The sequence below is a fragment of the Prionailurus viverrinus genome, chromosome B2, assembly GCF_022837055.1.
Source record: "Prionailurus viverrinus isolate Anna chromosome B2, UM_Priviv_1.0, whole genome shotgun sequence".
Taxonomy (NCBI): Eukaryota; Metazoa; Chordata; class Mammalia; order Carnivora; family Felidae; genus Prionailurus; species Prionailurus viverrinus.
The window spans coordinates 145,318,570-145,333,331 of record NC_062565.1 but is presented as its reverse complement, the minus strand read 5'-3'; the positions used below and the strand labels follow the sequence as shown (position 1 = coordinate 145,333,331).

At 45.2% G+C, this 14,762-nt stretch overlaps 1 protein-coding gene across 2 annotated transcripts in view; it reads left to right on the top strand.

The window, feature by feature from the left end:
* PRKN (parkin RBR E3 ubiquitin protein ligase) overlaps positions 1-13,899 on the top strand; it is a 1,353,288-nt gene extending 1,339,389 nt beyond the window's left edge. For both annotated transcript variants that reach the window (XM_047860009.1, XM_047860008.1), the window contains exons 11-12: positions 4,624-4,741; positions 11,547-13,899. In XM_047860009.1, the coding sequence (XP_047715965.1) occupies positions 4,624-4,741; positions 11,547-11,659 (231 nt within the window). In that variant the 3' untranslated portion in view covers positions 11,660-13,899. The remainder of the gene's footprint in view (positions 1-4,623; positions 4,742-11,546) is intronic.
* The last annotated feature ends 863 nt before the right edge of the window (positions 13,900-14,762 follow it).

The following is a 14,762-nucleotide window of genomic DNA, read 5'->3' as shown; positions in this document are numbered from 1 at the left end:
ACTTTGTCTCCCCAACCCGCCTCACCATAAGGCTAAGACCAGCACATAGCTTTATTAATTCTTTACCAATTCTCTCTTCTGGGAAGATTTTTTTCCCATCAGCTGAGGATATCACCCCTCCGGAGTCTAGGTTGTGTGTGTGTGATGGGAAAATTTGATTCCACCTTCCACCCTGCTCCGGTCCAGGTTTTGTCCGGTCTATACTCTCAGGGCCTGTAAAGACCCAGCTCTGGGCACCCTGAGACAAAGAATACAGCCCCATAGCAAACCCCAGATTCCTCCCTCCTTTACCCAAGAGGGTTTTCTCTTTCTTTTTTAAATTTTTTTAATGCTTATTTATTTTTGAGAGACAGAGTATGAGCAGAGGAGGGGAGACACAGAATCCAGAGAAGGTTCCAGGCTCTGAGCTGTCAGCACAGAGCCTGACACGGGGCTTGAACTCAAGAACCGCAAGATGATGACCTGAGCCAAAGTCAGATGCTCAACCGACTGAGCCACCTAGACACCCCCATTTATTTTTAACTTTTTAAAATTTCTCATTCTAGCCATCAGGGATTTCCTGTATTCTCCCACCACATCAGCCATGCATTAAGTAAAGATTTTTCTTCCATATTTCATCCATCATTTTTAGGTGCATAGACCTGAGAAGAATTGCATTTATTGTACAGCGAGCCATATTGCTGAAAAGAATTTTGAAATTAGTTTTTACTAAGTAGAACTATGTATTTCTCTGATCTATATGCCCCCACAAACAATTTTACAGCATCACTTTAGAGATACGAGCTCCCGGACCTTAAAAAAGAAAATCTTGGAGCATATGGTTAGGGGATGTTTGCTTTGTATCACTGAGGATTAAGCCCACAGGTGAATCTGAGCTGATTGGAAGATGTGTACTTAAGATACAAACCTACTTACTAAATCTTGCAACTGCTGTCATCGACCACAGCTTTATCAGCCTGTACTCTCGGCCAGAGTCATCATTAAATCATCCCGGGGCCAAAGGAAGTTCTCAGTACCTGTGGTTGTTCTTAGCCAGTAAACTTACTCTGTTTTATCCTAACAAAGTATTGACAAATCACATGACAGCCTCTGAGTTATAAAGGAGGCCTCCTTTGTGAATGGGATAGCTAATTCACAGAAAGAAATTTGCTTCACTGCAAGGCCGTCATTAGGATGCACCCCACGTGCCCCACCGGCTTCTTGGGGCCTTATCCCTGGATGCTTATCGTGTTAGCGTCATTCCTTCATTACTCAGCCGAAACATCGCGAGTGCCTACCAGGTGCCAGGCAGATCCTGGTCGTGGGAGGAAGATACCAACGTGATCCTGGCCCTGGACAAATTCACTTTCTATTGGAAACAACAGAAACATACATGCGAATTACAGTAAAAACCACTAAATGCTGCAAGTTAGGTACAAACATAGTTATTTACCTCAGAATACATCATTCTTTTTTGAGATGTTATTGAAATATAACATTATATTAGTTTCAGTGCACAGCATAATGATTTGATATATAGACAGAGAAATGATTACCACGAGTTTAGTTACCATCCATCACCATACGTAGACAATTCTTTTTCTTCTCCTAAGAGCTTTTAAGATCTGCTCTCTTAGCAAGTTTCAAATATATAATACAGTATTGTTAACTATAGTCATCATGCTGGACATGACATCCCCAGGATTCATTTATTTGATAACTGAAAGTGTGTCCCTTGTGACCCCCTTGACTTACCTCTCTCCCGAACCCCGCCCCTGGCCACTGTCAGTCCATTCCCTGTAGCCGCGAGTTCAAGTTCAGGTTCCACATACAAGTGACATCATATGGTATTTGTCTTTCTCTTGGACTTATTCCACTGAGCGTAATGCCTCCAAGGTGTATCTGTGTGGTCACAAGTGGCGGCACACTGTGTAACCACAGCCGCTGCACGAGTTTACATCCCCACCAACGGTGCCCAAGGCTCCCTTTTCTCCACATCCTCACCAACACTTGGGATCTCTTATCTGTTTGCAATAACCATTCTACCAAGTGTGAGGTAAATAGCTCACGGTGGCTTTGATTTGTATTTTCCTGGTGATTCGTGATGTGGAGCACCTTTTTACCGTGCCTTCTTTGGAAAAATGTCTGTTCTGATCCTCTGCCCATTTTTTTCCCTCAGATTTCTTGGGTTTTTTTGCTATTGAATTCTAGGAGCCTTATATACAGTTTGGATATTAACCTCTTATCAGATATCTGATTTGCAAATATTTTACCCCATTTCATTCCGCTGAACGTTTCCTTTGCTGTGCAGAAGCCTTTTAGTTTGACAGAGTCCCCCTTGTTTATTTTTGCTTTTGTTGCCTTTACTTTTGGTGTCTTTATTAACACTGAAACACTTTAACATTTCGAAAGTATTTTGAATGTGACAGTGAATGTGCTGGACGTTGGATTCGAACGTGGGACGGAGGGTTCTACTCCCCAGACATGGCGTCTTAGATCCAAGTGCCTCCCTGCACCGGGGCCATAAGAGGATGACTGCCTACTAGCTCTTGCCTTCATGCTCACCACCTAGAAAACCTGCCACCTGCCACGCATGATGGTGCTGGGCAGAGTTTGATGCTCAAAGCACAGTGTCATGGGCGAGGAACTTGTGTGTGAGCACCTCTGGTTTGAGTTCCCATCTTTCAGGTTTTCCAAATTTTTGCATTTGAGAGGCACTGATGCTGCTGCATAAGTGTAAGCATCCTGAACTTGGCACCTGACCTTTGTCACTCATAGGGCTCATCTGTGAGTTTGTTAACTTATTAGACACCGCACCGTTTCCTCTAGGTTATTATGACAAGCAACTGAAATGATGGGAGTCAACGTGTAAAAACGAGTGTTATGAATTTGTTGAGTATTATCATTATCATTATTATTAGAGTAATATCAGAGTGTTAGAGCATGTTTTGGTATTTGATTTCTTACCTACTTTATATTTAAAGTTAGTAAGGAGTTGATTTTCATAGTTTCTTAATGTAAATTAGCTCTGGGAATATATTAAAATAATTATTACAAGTTAACCAAATGACTTAAATGCTCACAAAAAAAATTTGCTTAGATGCTACAGAAGCCAAAATGGAGGGATTCTATTTGGATTAACATGTTGAAATATTTTAGATATAGACCGAGACTACACGTGTCTTGTACTGAATCCAAAAATGTACCAATCCATGGGGCGCCTGGGTGGCTCCGTTGGTTAAGCGTCCAATTCTTGGTTTCAGCTCTGGTCACGATCTCGTGGTTCGTGAGATCGAGCCCCAAGTTGGGCTCTATGCTAACAGCACGGAGCCTGCTTGGGATTCTCTGTCTCCCTCTCCCTCTCCCCCTCCCCTGCTCTCTCTTTCTCTCTCTCTCAAAATAAATAAATAAACACTTTTTATTTTTTTTTTTTTAAATTTTTTTTTTTTTTCAACGTTTATTTATTTTTGGGACAGAGAGAAACAGAGCATGAACGGGGGAGGGGCAGAGAGAGAGGGAGACACAGAATCGGAAACAGGCTCCAGGCTCTGAGCCATCAGCCCAGAGCCTGACGCGGGGCTCGAACTCACGGACCGCGAGATCGTGACCTGGCTGAAGTCGGACGCTCAACCGACTGCGCCACCCAGGCGCCCCATAAACACTTTTTAAAACGTACCAATTCTTTTTCTTCACACGTCATCCAATATCGAAGTAAGCGGGAAAGACAGCAGCGTCTGAGTGATTAGACAGGAGCAGAATGAATGTCTGCAGTGGTTGCATGAAACGCCCCCTCCTCCTGTGCTGAGGGTCGGGGATGACTCAGTCCTCTGCGTGAATAGTGTTTGCAAACATTTCTGAGAGCTCGCCGTGCGATAGACCCCGAGGTAATTCATAGCATCACTTCACGACACGTGTCAGATACTAGTCCCACGCCTTCAAAGAAACACACTCCGTGCTTGAGACCCCCAAAGGCATTTTTTTACTTCCATCTAAGAGATGAGACCTTTCAGAGAGGTGAAGGGGCGTCTCAGAGTCACCCACCCGGCTGCGGCCAGGACGGGAGCCCGGGCAGATGTCCCCTGAGCCCAGAGTCCTCACATGGGCTGTTCCCGGCTCTCTCTGCATCCCCAGCCACGTCAACTTTGTTTCCTTCTTCTGGCTCCTGAAGACAGAAGACCATTCCCCAGGTGCAAGAATGAAGGATAACAAGATGAAGAACATTTAAATGTCCCACTCTCCAGCTTTGGGCAACTGTGTAACTCCCTTGATCCTCGATGGAAAATAAAAGCGAGGACACTCTCCTGACAAAGCATCGAACAAAGAAGTGTCTGTAGAGCACTGATCACCCTGCCTGCACATTGGACACCTGATAGATGTTATTTATTACAATTATTCAAAACAACAAAAGAGAGGATCTCGCACTATAAAATCAAGCCGTGTTTTCTTAGCTTGCAAGCGAAGGGCCCATACCAAGAGAAGTATATCCCATCCATGTCAAACCTTGTCCACCACTTGCCAAGTGATTTTGTGTTTGTTCTGCCTGAAGACACTTCTGTCTCGAAGAAGTTCCCATATCGGTGTTTCAAGGATCCTCAACCCTGACATAAAGATCCGAATTTCAATTCTTTTTGTCTTTATTCGCAGGCCTACAGAGTTGACGAGAAGGCCGAGGAACAAGCTCGGTGGGAAGAGGCCTCTAAAGAAACAATCAAGAAAACCACCAAGCCCTGTCCCCGTTGCCATGTGCCAGTTGAAAAAAATGGTGAGTCTGGGCTACGAAAAAAAGTGAGGATTTGGTGAGCTTCTTGGAGAACATGAGCTGCGTGGTTATAACAGTCAGGAATTCTAGGAGGATGTGTAACTGAATAGTAGTTCAGTACTCAGGGAATTTGGAACCATTGGCCAGAGTGCAAATCTCTCCACTGTCCCACATCAAGTCTCTTAACTGCCTAAGCCCACGGTCCTTCTCTGTCAAGTAGAGATGAAAACAGAAGCTGTCCCCCAATAGTAGAAGCATGAGACGTCATGCAGGGCAGATACTCGGCCAAGTGCCTGGCATAGAGAAAGCACTCCATATACCCTAATTACCCTTATTATTATTTATTATTAATAATATTAGGCACTTTGTATCTGGTAAGTTGTCTACTATATATATATATATATATATATATATATATATAAAACCTTGGACTGTGAGTAACTTGTCCTGCTAGTGTTCCACAAGATGAGCAAATATTTCTAATAAAGTTTAGCTTGATAGATGAGCGATATCTTTTGCAATATGAGTCATACGTGATGCTGAATGTCACATGATCACAACTGAGCCAATGGTCCTTAAAATTCACTTTGATACACAAGTGCTTTGAATTAAAAGTATGTTTCGGAATGAATTATGCTTGCAAACCAAGGTTTTACTATATATATATATTTATATTTATATTTATATTTATATTTATATTTCTTAGTCCAGTATTTCTCACTGTATCCCCCATAGTATTCTGGTGTCTAGAGACACGCAGTGGGGAAAGGGGGAATGTCACCATGCCAAATACATTTGCCAGGTCATTCCTACTAGAGCCCCCTCTTGGATAATACCAACAACACAAACAATTAACTTGTATTGAGCATTTGTTCTATGCTTGTTCTAGGTTCCTTACAATTATCACATCATTTAGCCCTCACAGGAATCGCATAAGGAAGCTATTCTTATTATCCCTGCTCACAATATACATTGGCAATCCAGACTTCCTTCTGTAAAAGAAATCTGTTTAATTTTGTTTAATGGACAGGTTCCCACTTCTTTTGGCCATGATATTCTTTTTTTCCTCCTCACACCCACTTGTGTACCTTTCAATGGCAGCACACACTCTGGGCTCTGATGTCCCCATCCCTGCTGTGGGACATTTAGTACTCGACGTTACTACGACACTTGCCTCCTTTATTAGAGTATCCTTCGCATGAATCTGTTTCTCAATAGAGTTATTCCTTTGGCCTTCTACCAACTACTCTCTAAATTTTGAGAACGTGAACTGAAACTTTGGGGATGCCGCTGGATTAGCTGACATTAACCGCAGGCGGTCTTTTAGGAGCCCACAGTTGTGCCCTGGTTTGCGTGAGTCAACAGGCTTGGAATCACAGGGGCCACACTCGAACGGTTCTCTCCCTGACGATGCTCCAAACCCAAGGCATCAACTCCCAAGAGGGGCTGCTCTTCCTTCCTTACACACCCCGTCACACCCGTGCCTCCTCATAAATGCTGGAGGCCACCGTGCCTACGGGGACACCGGGGAGAGCTGGCAGACGGAAGGACCGCCCTTCCTGATCCCGTCCTAATGGACAAGTGACCCCTGTCATACGCTGTAGGACACGGAGGGAGGCCCGCTCAGCTCCGCGATGCTGTGTCTACACTTGCAGCTGCGGTGTTATTCTCCTCCTGAGTGTGCCCTGCTCCCACGATCACGTGGCGGTCCTGTTGCCTACAGGCCATCGTTGCACAACCCGCCCCTGCTCTGCGGCATTCAGTCTATATTCAGAGTTGTACTTTGGGCCGCCCCGTTCACGGTCAGTCTGATACCCCGCAGCAGCCAGTGGGGTACCTGCCACTGTCAGTCCTGGATGTGCTGGCCAGCTTAAAGCCATCACGGCCCCCAGAGCCCGTCCTAAGTGTCAGACACCTCTGCGTGGGTGAGGTAGGGGCGGCAGCCCTGCCCGATGAGAAGTAAACGAAGCACCAGGTTCACTTTTCCCACACTCTCCCCACTAAGCATGAGCGGCACCTGCCCGGCAGGCCTCTAACGGCTGGCTCGCCGTGGTGTGAAGCCCGGCAGTCTGGAGGTGCGCCCCCCCCCCACCTCTCTTTCCTCGGTCATACCCTTCAGGAGGTCTTTATTCTTGCAAAGGGGAGAGTGTAAGCACATCCCAGAGCGGCAGGAACGGGGCTCAGTTCAGGCCAGGTCCCCGGCGGAGTCAGTGGTCTCCTGGCAACAAATAGATCCGCGTGGGCCGTGAGCCGCTGTTCTCCGTGCGCTGGGTTGTGCCCTGGGTTGACACTCCAGTGCGCACAGAGGACGTCAGCGGAGCCAGGGGCAAGACCTCTTCCGGTCCTCACCGCTGGAGCGGTGATGCCGTGTAGACAACCTGAGGTCAGAGGAGACGCAGAGACCCTTCACGAACGCTCACTTCACGATGCAAGTTCAGTAGCGAGAGACCGTTCTGTTATCACCAAAGGTCAGAGGCCTTGTCTGTCTGTCCCCCAGGCCCAGAAGAGTCCTGACAGATATCTGTTGAATTAACAAGTAGCTAGTAAATACATGAACAGATATTTTATATAAAATATGAGAGAGAGCAAGCTAGCAGAGCGCAAAAGCCTGAGGGCTAAGAGTTGTCTTCCCGGAGGGGCGCCTGGGGGCTCAGTGGGTTAAGCATCTGGCTTCCGCTCAGGTCGTGATCTCACGGTTTCTGAGTTCAAGCCCCGCATGGGGCTCACTGCCATCAGCACGAAGCCTGCTTTGGATCCTCTGTCCCCCTCTGTCTCTGCCTCTCTCTCTCTCTCTCTTTCAAAAATAAAGTAAAAATTATTTATTTATTTTATTTTTATTTTTTTAACATTTATTTATTTTTGAGACAGAGAGAGAGCATGAACAGGGGAGGGTCAGAGAGAGGGAGACACAGAATCTGAAACAGGCCCCAGGCTCTGAGCTGTCAGCACAGAGCCCGACGCAGGGCTCGAACCCACGGACCGCAAGATCATGACCTGAGCCCAAGTCGGATGCTTAACCGACTGAGCCACCCAGGCGCCCCTAAAAATTATTTTTAAAAAGGTTTCCCAATCCACCATTTCTTTGAAATAGCGTGACTTAGTATAAATGGAAAGCACTGATTTTTCACCTATAGATTTTTAACCTATGAACAGAAAAGTTGAGACTTTAAGCTTATTAATGATAGTCTCCACTGATTTCAAGCATGCAGCAGAGATACATGTGAGCTCTATGGGCCAGAAAAGCTTGTTTCATGATCTCGTCCTCAAAGTAAATTCATGATCTATTTCATGGTCATCTGAATCCCAGAAAGCAGTTCTTTGTGCAGCAAAGCTGTAATGAAAATGAGGCTCATTTCCATCTTAAACATAGGCTAAGCCTGCACTTCCTCGCGCAGCCTTCCACCTCGGAAAGTGGCTTCCTTCATTTCTGCCTCAAACAGATGAGATTCCAGTCCCATTCTCTGATCAAAAAGTGCCAGGGTGTTCAAGAACTTCTCCTCTGTCTTTAAACCTAATGAAAGAGTGGCTGGCCCCAGCCATGGGGCTGACGGGGCATAGGCTGGGCTTTTCATGGTTTGAGCATCAGTCGGTGGATAGAATTCTCTATAAGGGAAGCCATGTTTTCTTCATTCAAATGCCCTCAAAGTCACGTGAAGTTGTCAGCTTCTTGCTCACATTTACTTTTAAGTTGGCAAAGCTTTGGGGCACCTGGGTGGCTCAGTTGGTTAGGCATCCAACTCCTGGTTTCAGCTCAGGTCATGATCTCACCATTTGTCAGATGGAGCCCCAAGTCAGGCTCTAGGCTGATAGCTCAGAACCTGTTTCAGATTCTCCCTCTCCCTCTCTCTCTGCCCCTGCCCCGCTCTGGTATGCTTGTGCTCTCTGTCTCTCAAAAGAAATAAATACACTTTTAAAGAGAAGCTTTGACCCAGCAATCGCACTGCTAGGAATCTACCGAAGGGACACAGGAGTGCTGATGCATAGGGGCACCTGTACCCCAGTGTTTATAGCAGCACTTTCAACAGTAGCCAAATTATGGAAAGAGCTTACATGTTCATCAACTGATGAATGGATAAAGAAGTTGTGGTTTATATACACAATGGAATACTACGTGGCAATGAGAAAGAATGAAATCCTGCCATTTGCAGCAACGTGGATGGAACTGGAGGGTATTATGCTAAGTGAAATAAGTCAGTCAGAGAAAGACAGATACCATATGTTTTCATTCATATGTGGATCTTGAGAAACTTAACAGAAGACTGTGGGGGAGGGGAAGGGGAAAAAATAGTTACAAACAGAGAGGGAGGGAGGCAAACCACGAGACTCTTAAATACAGAGAACTAAGGGAAGATGGGGTTGGGGGAGAGGGGAAAGTGGGTGATGGGCAGGGAGGAGGGCACTTGTTGGGATGAGCACTGGGTGTTGTATGGAAACCAATCTGACAATAAATATATTTTAAAAAATAAAAAAATAGACATTACAAAATAATTTTTAAAAATAATAAAAATAAATAAATACAAAAAAAAAGAAGTTGGCAGAGTTTTTAGAATTAGAGTCCCTGATTCTTCTCCATATTATGAGATCTAGCATACTGCCTTGCATATATTAAGCACCAAGGTGGAAAAGAAAGTTAATAACATGAATATTCTTTCTTCCTATTTCCTTTCTTCTTATTCTACAGAGCCATTATGTTTCTAGTTTCTATAACGAAATCTCATTTGTAATGTTAGTATTCCATACCCGTGAAAATTTGGTATAGTAGGAAAACATTATATTATTTATATCATAAATGTACAGTCATTAAATATGTGTGGAAAATTACACAGTCCTGCCAATGTGTAATCCTAAATGAGAAATATTAAGATGAAAGTATCATAGGTGAGTTTTTCCCCTGATTTTCTGCATATTTATAATTTTTTTTCAATATATGAAATTTATTGTCAAATTGGTTTCCATACAACACCCAGTGCTCATCCCAAAAGGTGCCCTCCTCAATACCCATCACCCACCCTCCCCTCCCTCTCACCCCTAAATGATCTTTAAAACAAACCAAAAGGAAGTTGGAAAAGTATGGGATTTTAAATGCCCTTAAATTATCCTAAAACAAATTCCTTCAGTTACATATTCATAAATATTTTAAATCGGTGGAAGTTCTTATGCCAGGTTTCTAATAATAAAAATGAGACAGTGCTGAAGCAATTACCTAGAAAATTTGGCAAGAAAAAAATGACTTAACAAGATAATTGGTAAAATTGAATAATAGAGCACATCCAATGTTATATCAAGTTCAAGCAAAGAACCGCTTTTGTCTGAATTATCTAGGAAATTCGATCAGAAGCCATTCTCTACATGTAACCTCACACGAGTAACTCCCTCTGCACTCCACTGCAGACTTGATGTCTGAGCCCCAGAAGCAAATAAGAAATGAATTTAACAAGTGTGGGAAGGGGCGGAATCCCAAAGTGAATCCCCGAATAAGGGACCTTTCATCTCATGCGGCAAAGGCCCTGTTCCGTGAAAGAACAACAGATCCTGGTGAAATCTCAGACTTTGCCATTTAAAAGTCCTTGGCCTTAAGAAAATTCTAGAACAGGGTAACACTGCTCTCTCACAAAGTGCTTTTGAGGAGTGAATGAGGTAGTACATGCAGCGCCCCCACTTCTCCCCGTCTGCTCACCCTAAATAAAAGTTTGAATCGCATTAAGGGCTGCGTTCCCTATGAAATACTTTCAATACTGCTGTCCCAACTCCTGTTTCAAGCCAAGTTATATTATATATTCCATATTAAGTTGCTAAGTATATTAACATCTATTTAAAACATCAACCTTGATATATATTTAGTAAGGAATTGACCCCGTTTGTGAAACACAAGGCATTTGTCTCTAAGTCCCATTTCAGGAGAAGTAAATAAAGTCAGATTTATAAATAAAATTAGTCCTAGATGAGGACGGCATGTTTCACCCTCACTCCTTTTTTTTTTTTTTAATTTTTATTTTGGGGGGGGCGGGGCAGAGAGAGAGGGAGACACAGAATCCGAAGTAGGCTCCAGGCTCTGAGCTGTCAGCACAGAGCTGGACGCGGGGCTCGACCCCACCGACCGTGTGGTCATGACCTGAGCCGAAGTAGGAACCCTTAACCCACTGAGCCACCCAGGCGCCCCTCGTCTTCACTCCTTTCTTGATGAAGGTCATTAACTGCACAACTTCCAGGAAACTTTCCGACGGGTTTGCTTCAGTCCACGTTCTGCCCTTGGATTGCTTGAGACATTCCCTCAGAAACCCTTTTCTTTTTTTTTTTTTCTTTTTTTCTTTTTTTTTTTTTTTTTTTTAAGTTTATTTATTTACAGGGCGCCTGAGTGGCTCAGTCGGTTAAGTGGCAGACTTCAGCTCAGGTCATGATCTCGGGGTTGGTGAGGTCCAGCCCCACCGTCAGCTGGGAGCCTGGAGCCTGCTTTGGATTCAGTGACTCCCTCTTTCTCTCTGCCTCTCCCCTGCTCGTGCTCGCTCTCGCTCTCTCTGAAAATAAATAGACATTTTTAAAAATTGTAAGTTTATTTATTTTTGAGAGAGAGAGTGAGCAGGAGAGGGGCAGAGAGAGGGGGGAGAGAGAATCCCAAGCAAGCTGTGCGCGGACAGCGCCGATGTGGGGCTCGAACCCACCAACCGCGAGATCATGACCTAAGCCGAAACCAAGAGTGGGATGCTTAACCAACTGAGCCACCCAGGTGAGCCAAAAGGCATTTCTAGACCGGGGTGCCGGTGCGGGAAGTGGTGTCGTCCAGGCGTTCACCTGTGTCCTTTGCCCGCAGGAGGATGCATGCACATGAAGTGCCCGCAGCCCCAGTGCCGTCTGGAGTGGTGCTGGGCCTGCGGCTGCGAGTGGAACCGCGCCTGCATGGGGGACCACTGGTTCGACGTGTAGCTGCAGCCCTGCGCGCGCCCCCTGCCGGCCGGCTCGGAAAGGCGCGCGAGTCCCGCCATGCCCTGGTCTTCTGTCTCCAAATGCTCGCTCGCTCTCTCTCTCCCTCTCCCTCTCTCTCTCTCACGCACACGCAGCCCTCAAGGTCCTTCCAAAACTACAAAAACAAAGTCAGAGGAGAAGCTCCTCGCGTCTCTTGCTTTGTGCCCATGAAAAAGAGCGAGAAGTATTCTCAGGCCTCAGCAATACGCACAACCCAGAGCAGAGGTTCAAGCGCGGTTCCGCTTTTTTGTGTGGATGGCCATTCCCGCGTCATTTCGAGTCAGGCTAGACACGTACATAGAGATTCCTCAGGTTTTCTTCATTTCTCGCATTTTACCTTCAGCAACGACTGGGTGAGTTCTCTGTAAGACTGACCGCGACGGATTCTGAGCACTGTACTCACAACTTTAAGAGCAATGTTCTCATTTAAGGTTTCAGAGAGCATCTGTTCCCGAAGAACCACAGGCAATAGTCAAGACTGCCTTTATCCCCAAGAATCCTACTATATATATAACATTGACGGAACATCAACTAATCGGCTTGTCAACTAGTGAGAAATTATGAAAGCTGATTTGAATGTTGAATGATTAAATTCCAGGAGAGAAATCAAAACTCCATGTACTTTCATTCTATTTCATTATTTGCGACTTTAGAAAGAACTTGTTTTTTCTGAAAATAATTACAAAGTCTATAATTCGACCTCAGACATTCATTTTGCGGCTTGGAGAACAAGCTAGTACCTTTGGCTTCGCTGTAAATTTAATGGATAAGGGGCCCAGAGGGGAGACATTTTTATAAATGGCTTTATAATGGTTCTCGATGGTAACAAAAGTGCAGAGTATTAAAGCAGGATCTTTAAAGAAGGAGCATTTCCGGGGCTATGGAAATGAGTCCAAACCTGATTCTGCACCACAGGAGTTTATGCTCTCTCTGCACCTGCTCCCCATCTACACACCCCAGGGGCTCTGCCTACCCAGTGGGTTACTCCAGGGAGAGCCCTTTCCTCTAGGACAGTACAGTGACACCAGTTTTCCTCACGTTGACATGGATCGAAATGGAGCCTTGGCCAAGTTTTTGTCTTTTTTTTTTTTTTGAGGCATCCACAACACATCAAAAAGAGATGTGTTTCACTAAACGCAACAAACCTCGTTTCCTACAGCACACCCTACAGATGAAAACGTATAACCACCGTCGTTTGTTCTCATTGTCTGTCTTCTCAGGGACAATCGTGACCACAGCATAATGAGTTTCACTAGCCCATGGGGTCCTCTTTGGATGTAGGGCACCTGGAAATGATCAAATCAGTAGCAAGGCTTCTCTTTGTAGACATAGCACCAGAAATCCTTGCTAGGGAGAGAGAGGGAATGACCTCAGAATATTTCCCAAGGACCTCTGTCCCTCTTTCCCTAACCATCCATCCAGGGGCAGTCCTGCCTGATCTCCCTCTTCTCTCAGAGGCTAGACCTGGGACAAGATGGGGTGTGGCAGCCACAGTGGCATTAACAGCCTCACTTGGCTTCGCTGTGTCAGAAAATCCAGCCTCCCCAACATGACCCCAAAGCTGCCAGACTCATGTCAGGAAGCCCTTAAGATCACAGAGAGGTCCTGGAGAGCCATTATCTGTGAGTGTGAGAAAAAGGAGGGTCAGTAGGCGTGAGCCCACGTGTCCCAGTATCAGTGATCAGTCCAAAACCCACTCAGGGCCCAACTGCACAGTACTGACAATCCCAGTAAGTAGCAGCTTCATACAGTGACCCAACGTGACAAATCCAACGGCTCCCTCTGTCATGTGGAGCACCCAGTATTTTATATCCACTAGAGTTTTGGGGTTTAGCGATACTGTCGTTTTTGCTTCCTCCCAAGCTTGCATGGTGTGTTGGATGTGTGAAGCCTGAACAAGGGTTGCTCTCATGGGTTCGGGCACCATAGAAGTTTCTAGGTCTCTGCTCCTTTCCTGGTGGTGGTCTCTTTTATTTTTTCTCCCAGAGGAGGACACTGAAACAAGTTAAAGAAAAAACAGCATCTGTAAATGAATATGAATCACAAACCACTACAAATGAACGTGTTTGAGCATGAATGCTGTAACCAAATGTGAATGTATCAAAAAAGTAGAAATAGAATCTTTGCGGAAGAATATTTCTCTCTGAAATGTGTAAAGGAATATTTGACAACTAAATCTAAGGCTGTACTCAACTTATCAATAAAAGCATCAAAAAAGCTGTTGAGTCCCTCTCTGAAGATATATTTCCAATAAATGCTGAAGGTGTGGGAGGGAGGCACAGGACACCTCGCTCCGGGAGCCTCCCCTGTGGCCTGAAGGGATCGCCTGGTCAAGCAATGGCCATTTTTATGGCCATCAGTTGAAAATCTAACGGTTACTTTCCTGCCTTATCAGCAAACTTTTCTAACAAATGTCCAAAACAGAAGTTTGAGTCAGGAAAAACCACAAGGATTTTCTCTGTAGTGTCATTTCAGAAAAGCTCAGTGACCTTGCGTCACTGTTGACGTGGGTGTGTTGACACCGCATTTCTTTAGAACTATTTCAGTGGCTGTGAGTTGACAATGAGTCTGTGTTTGAGCAATCTGGAATGGAACGTTCTTGGAGAGCTCCTATACATATAGCGGGCAAGCCACACGCCATGAGGGCCCATTGGTACCAAGCACCACAGGAAACGCTCTGAAGAAACACAAAGTTGTTAGGAAGGGTGGCCCTGGTGCTGACTCTCATCTCCGGCACTAAATTAGAGAGCTGGTGTCGTGAGTGGAAATGAATAAGCACAGAGGTGGAGGGCTTATTTGAAAAGAAGCAGCAGATGTGGGGGAAAGCCGGCATCATTGTTTGGGTGGGGTATGGGCTCCCACCAGCACCCTTGCCTGGCTATGTTCTTGTACCATGGAAAGTATTGATGTCAGTTTTTAGAAGAAAACCCTATTTCTTTTGCTTTAAGGATTGTTTTTTTTGAGAGAGAGAGAGAGAGCACACATGCAAGCATGAGCCAGGGTGGGAGTGTGGGGGGAAGATAGAGAGAGAGGGAGAATTTTAACAAGGCTCCATGCTCATGAG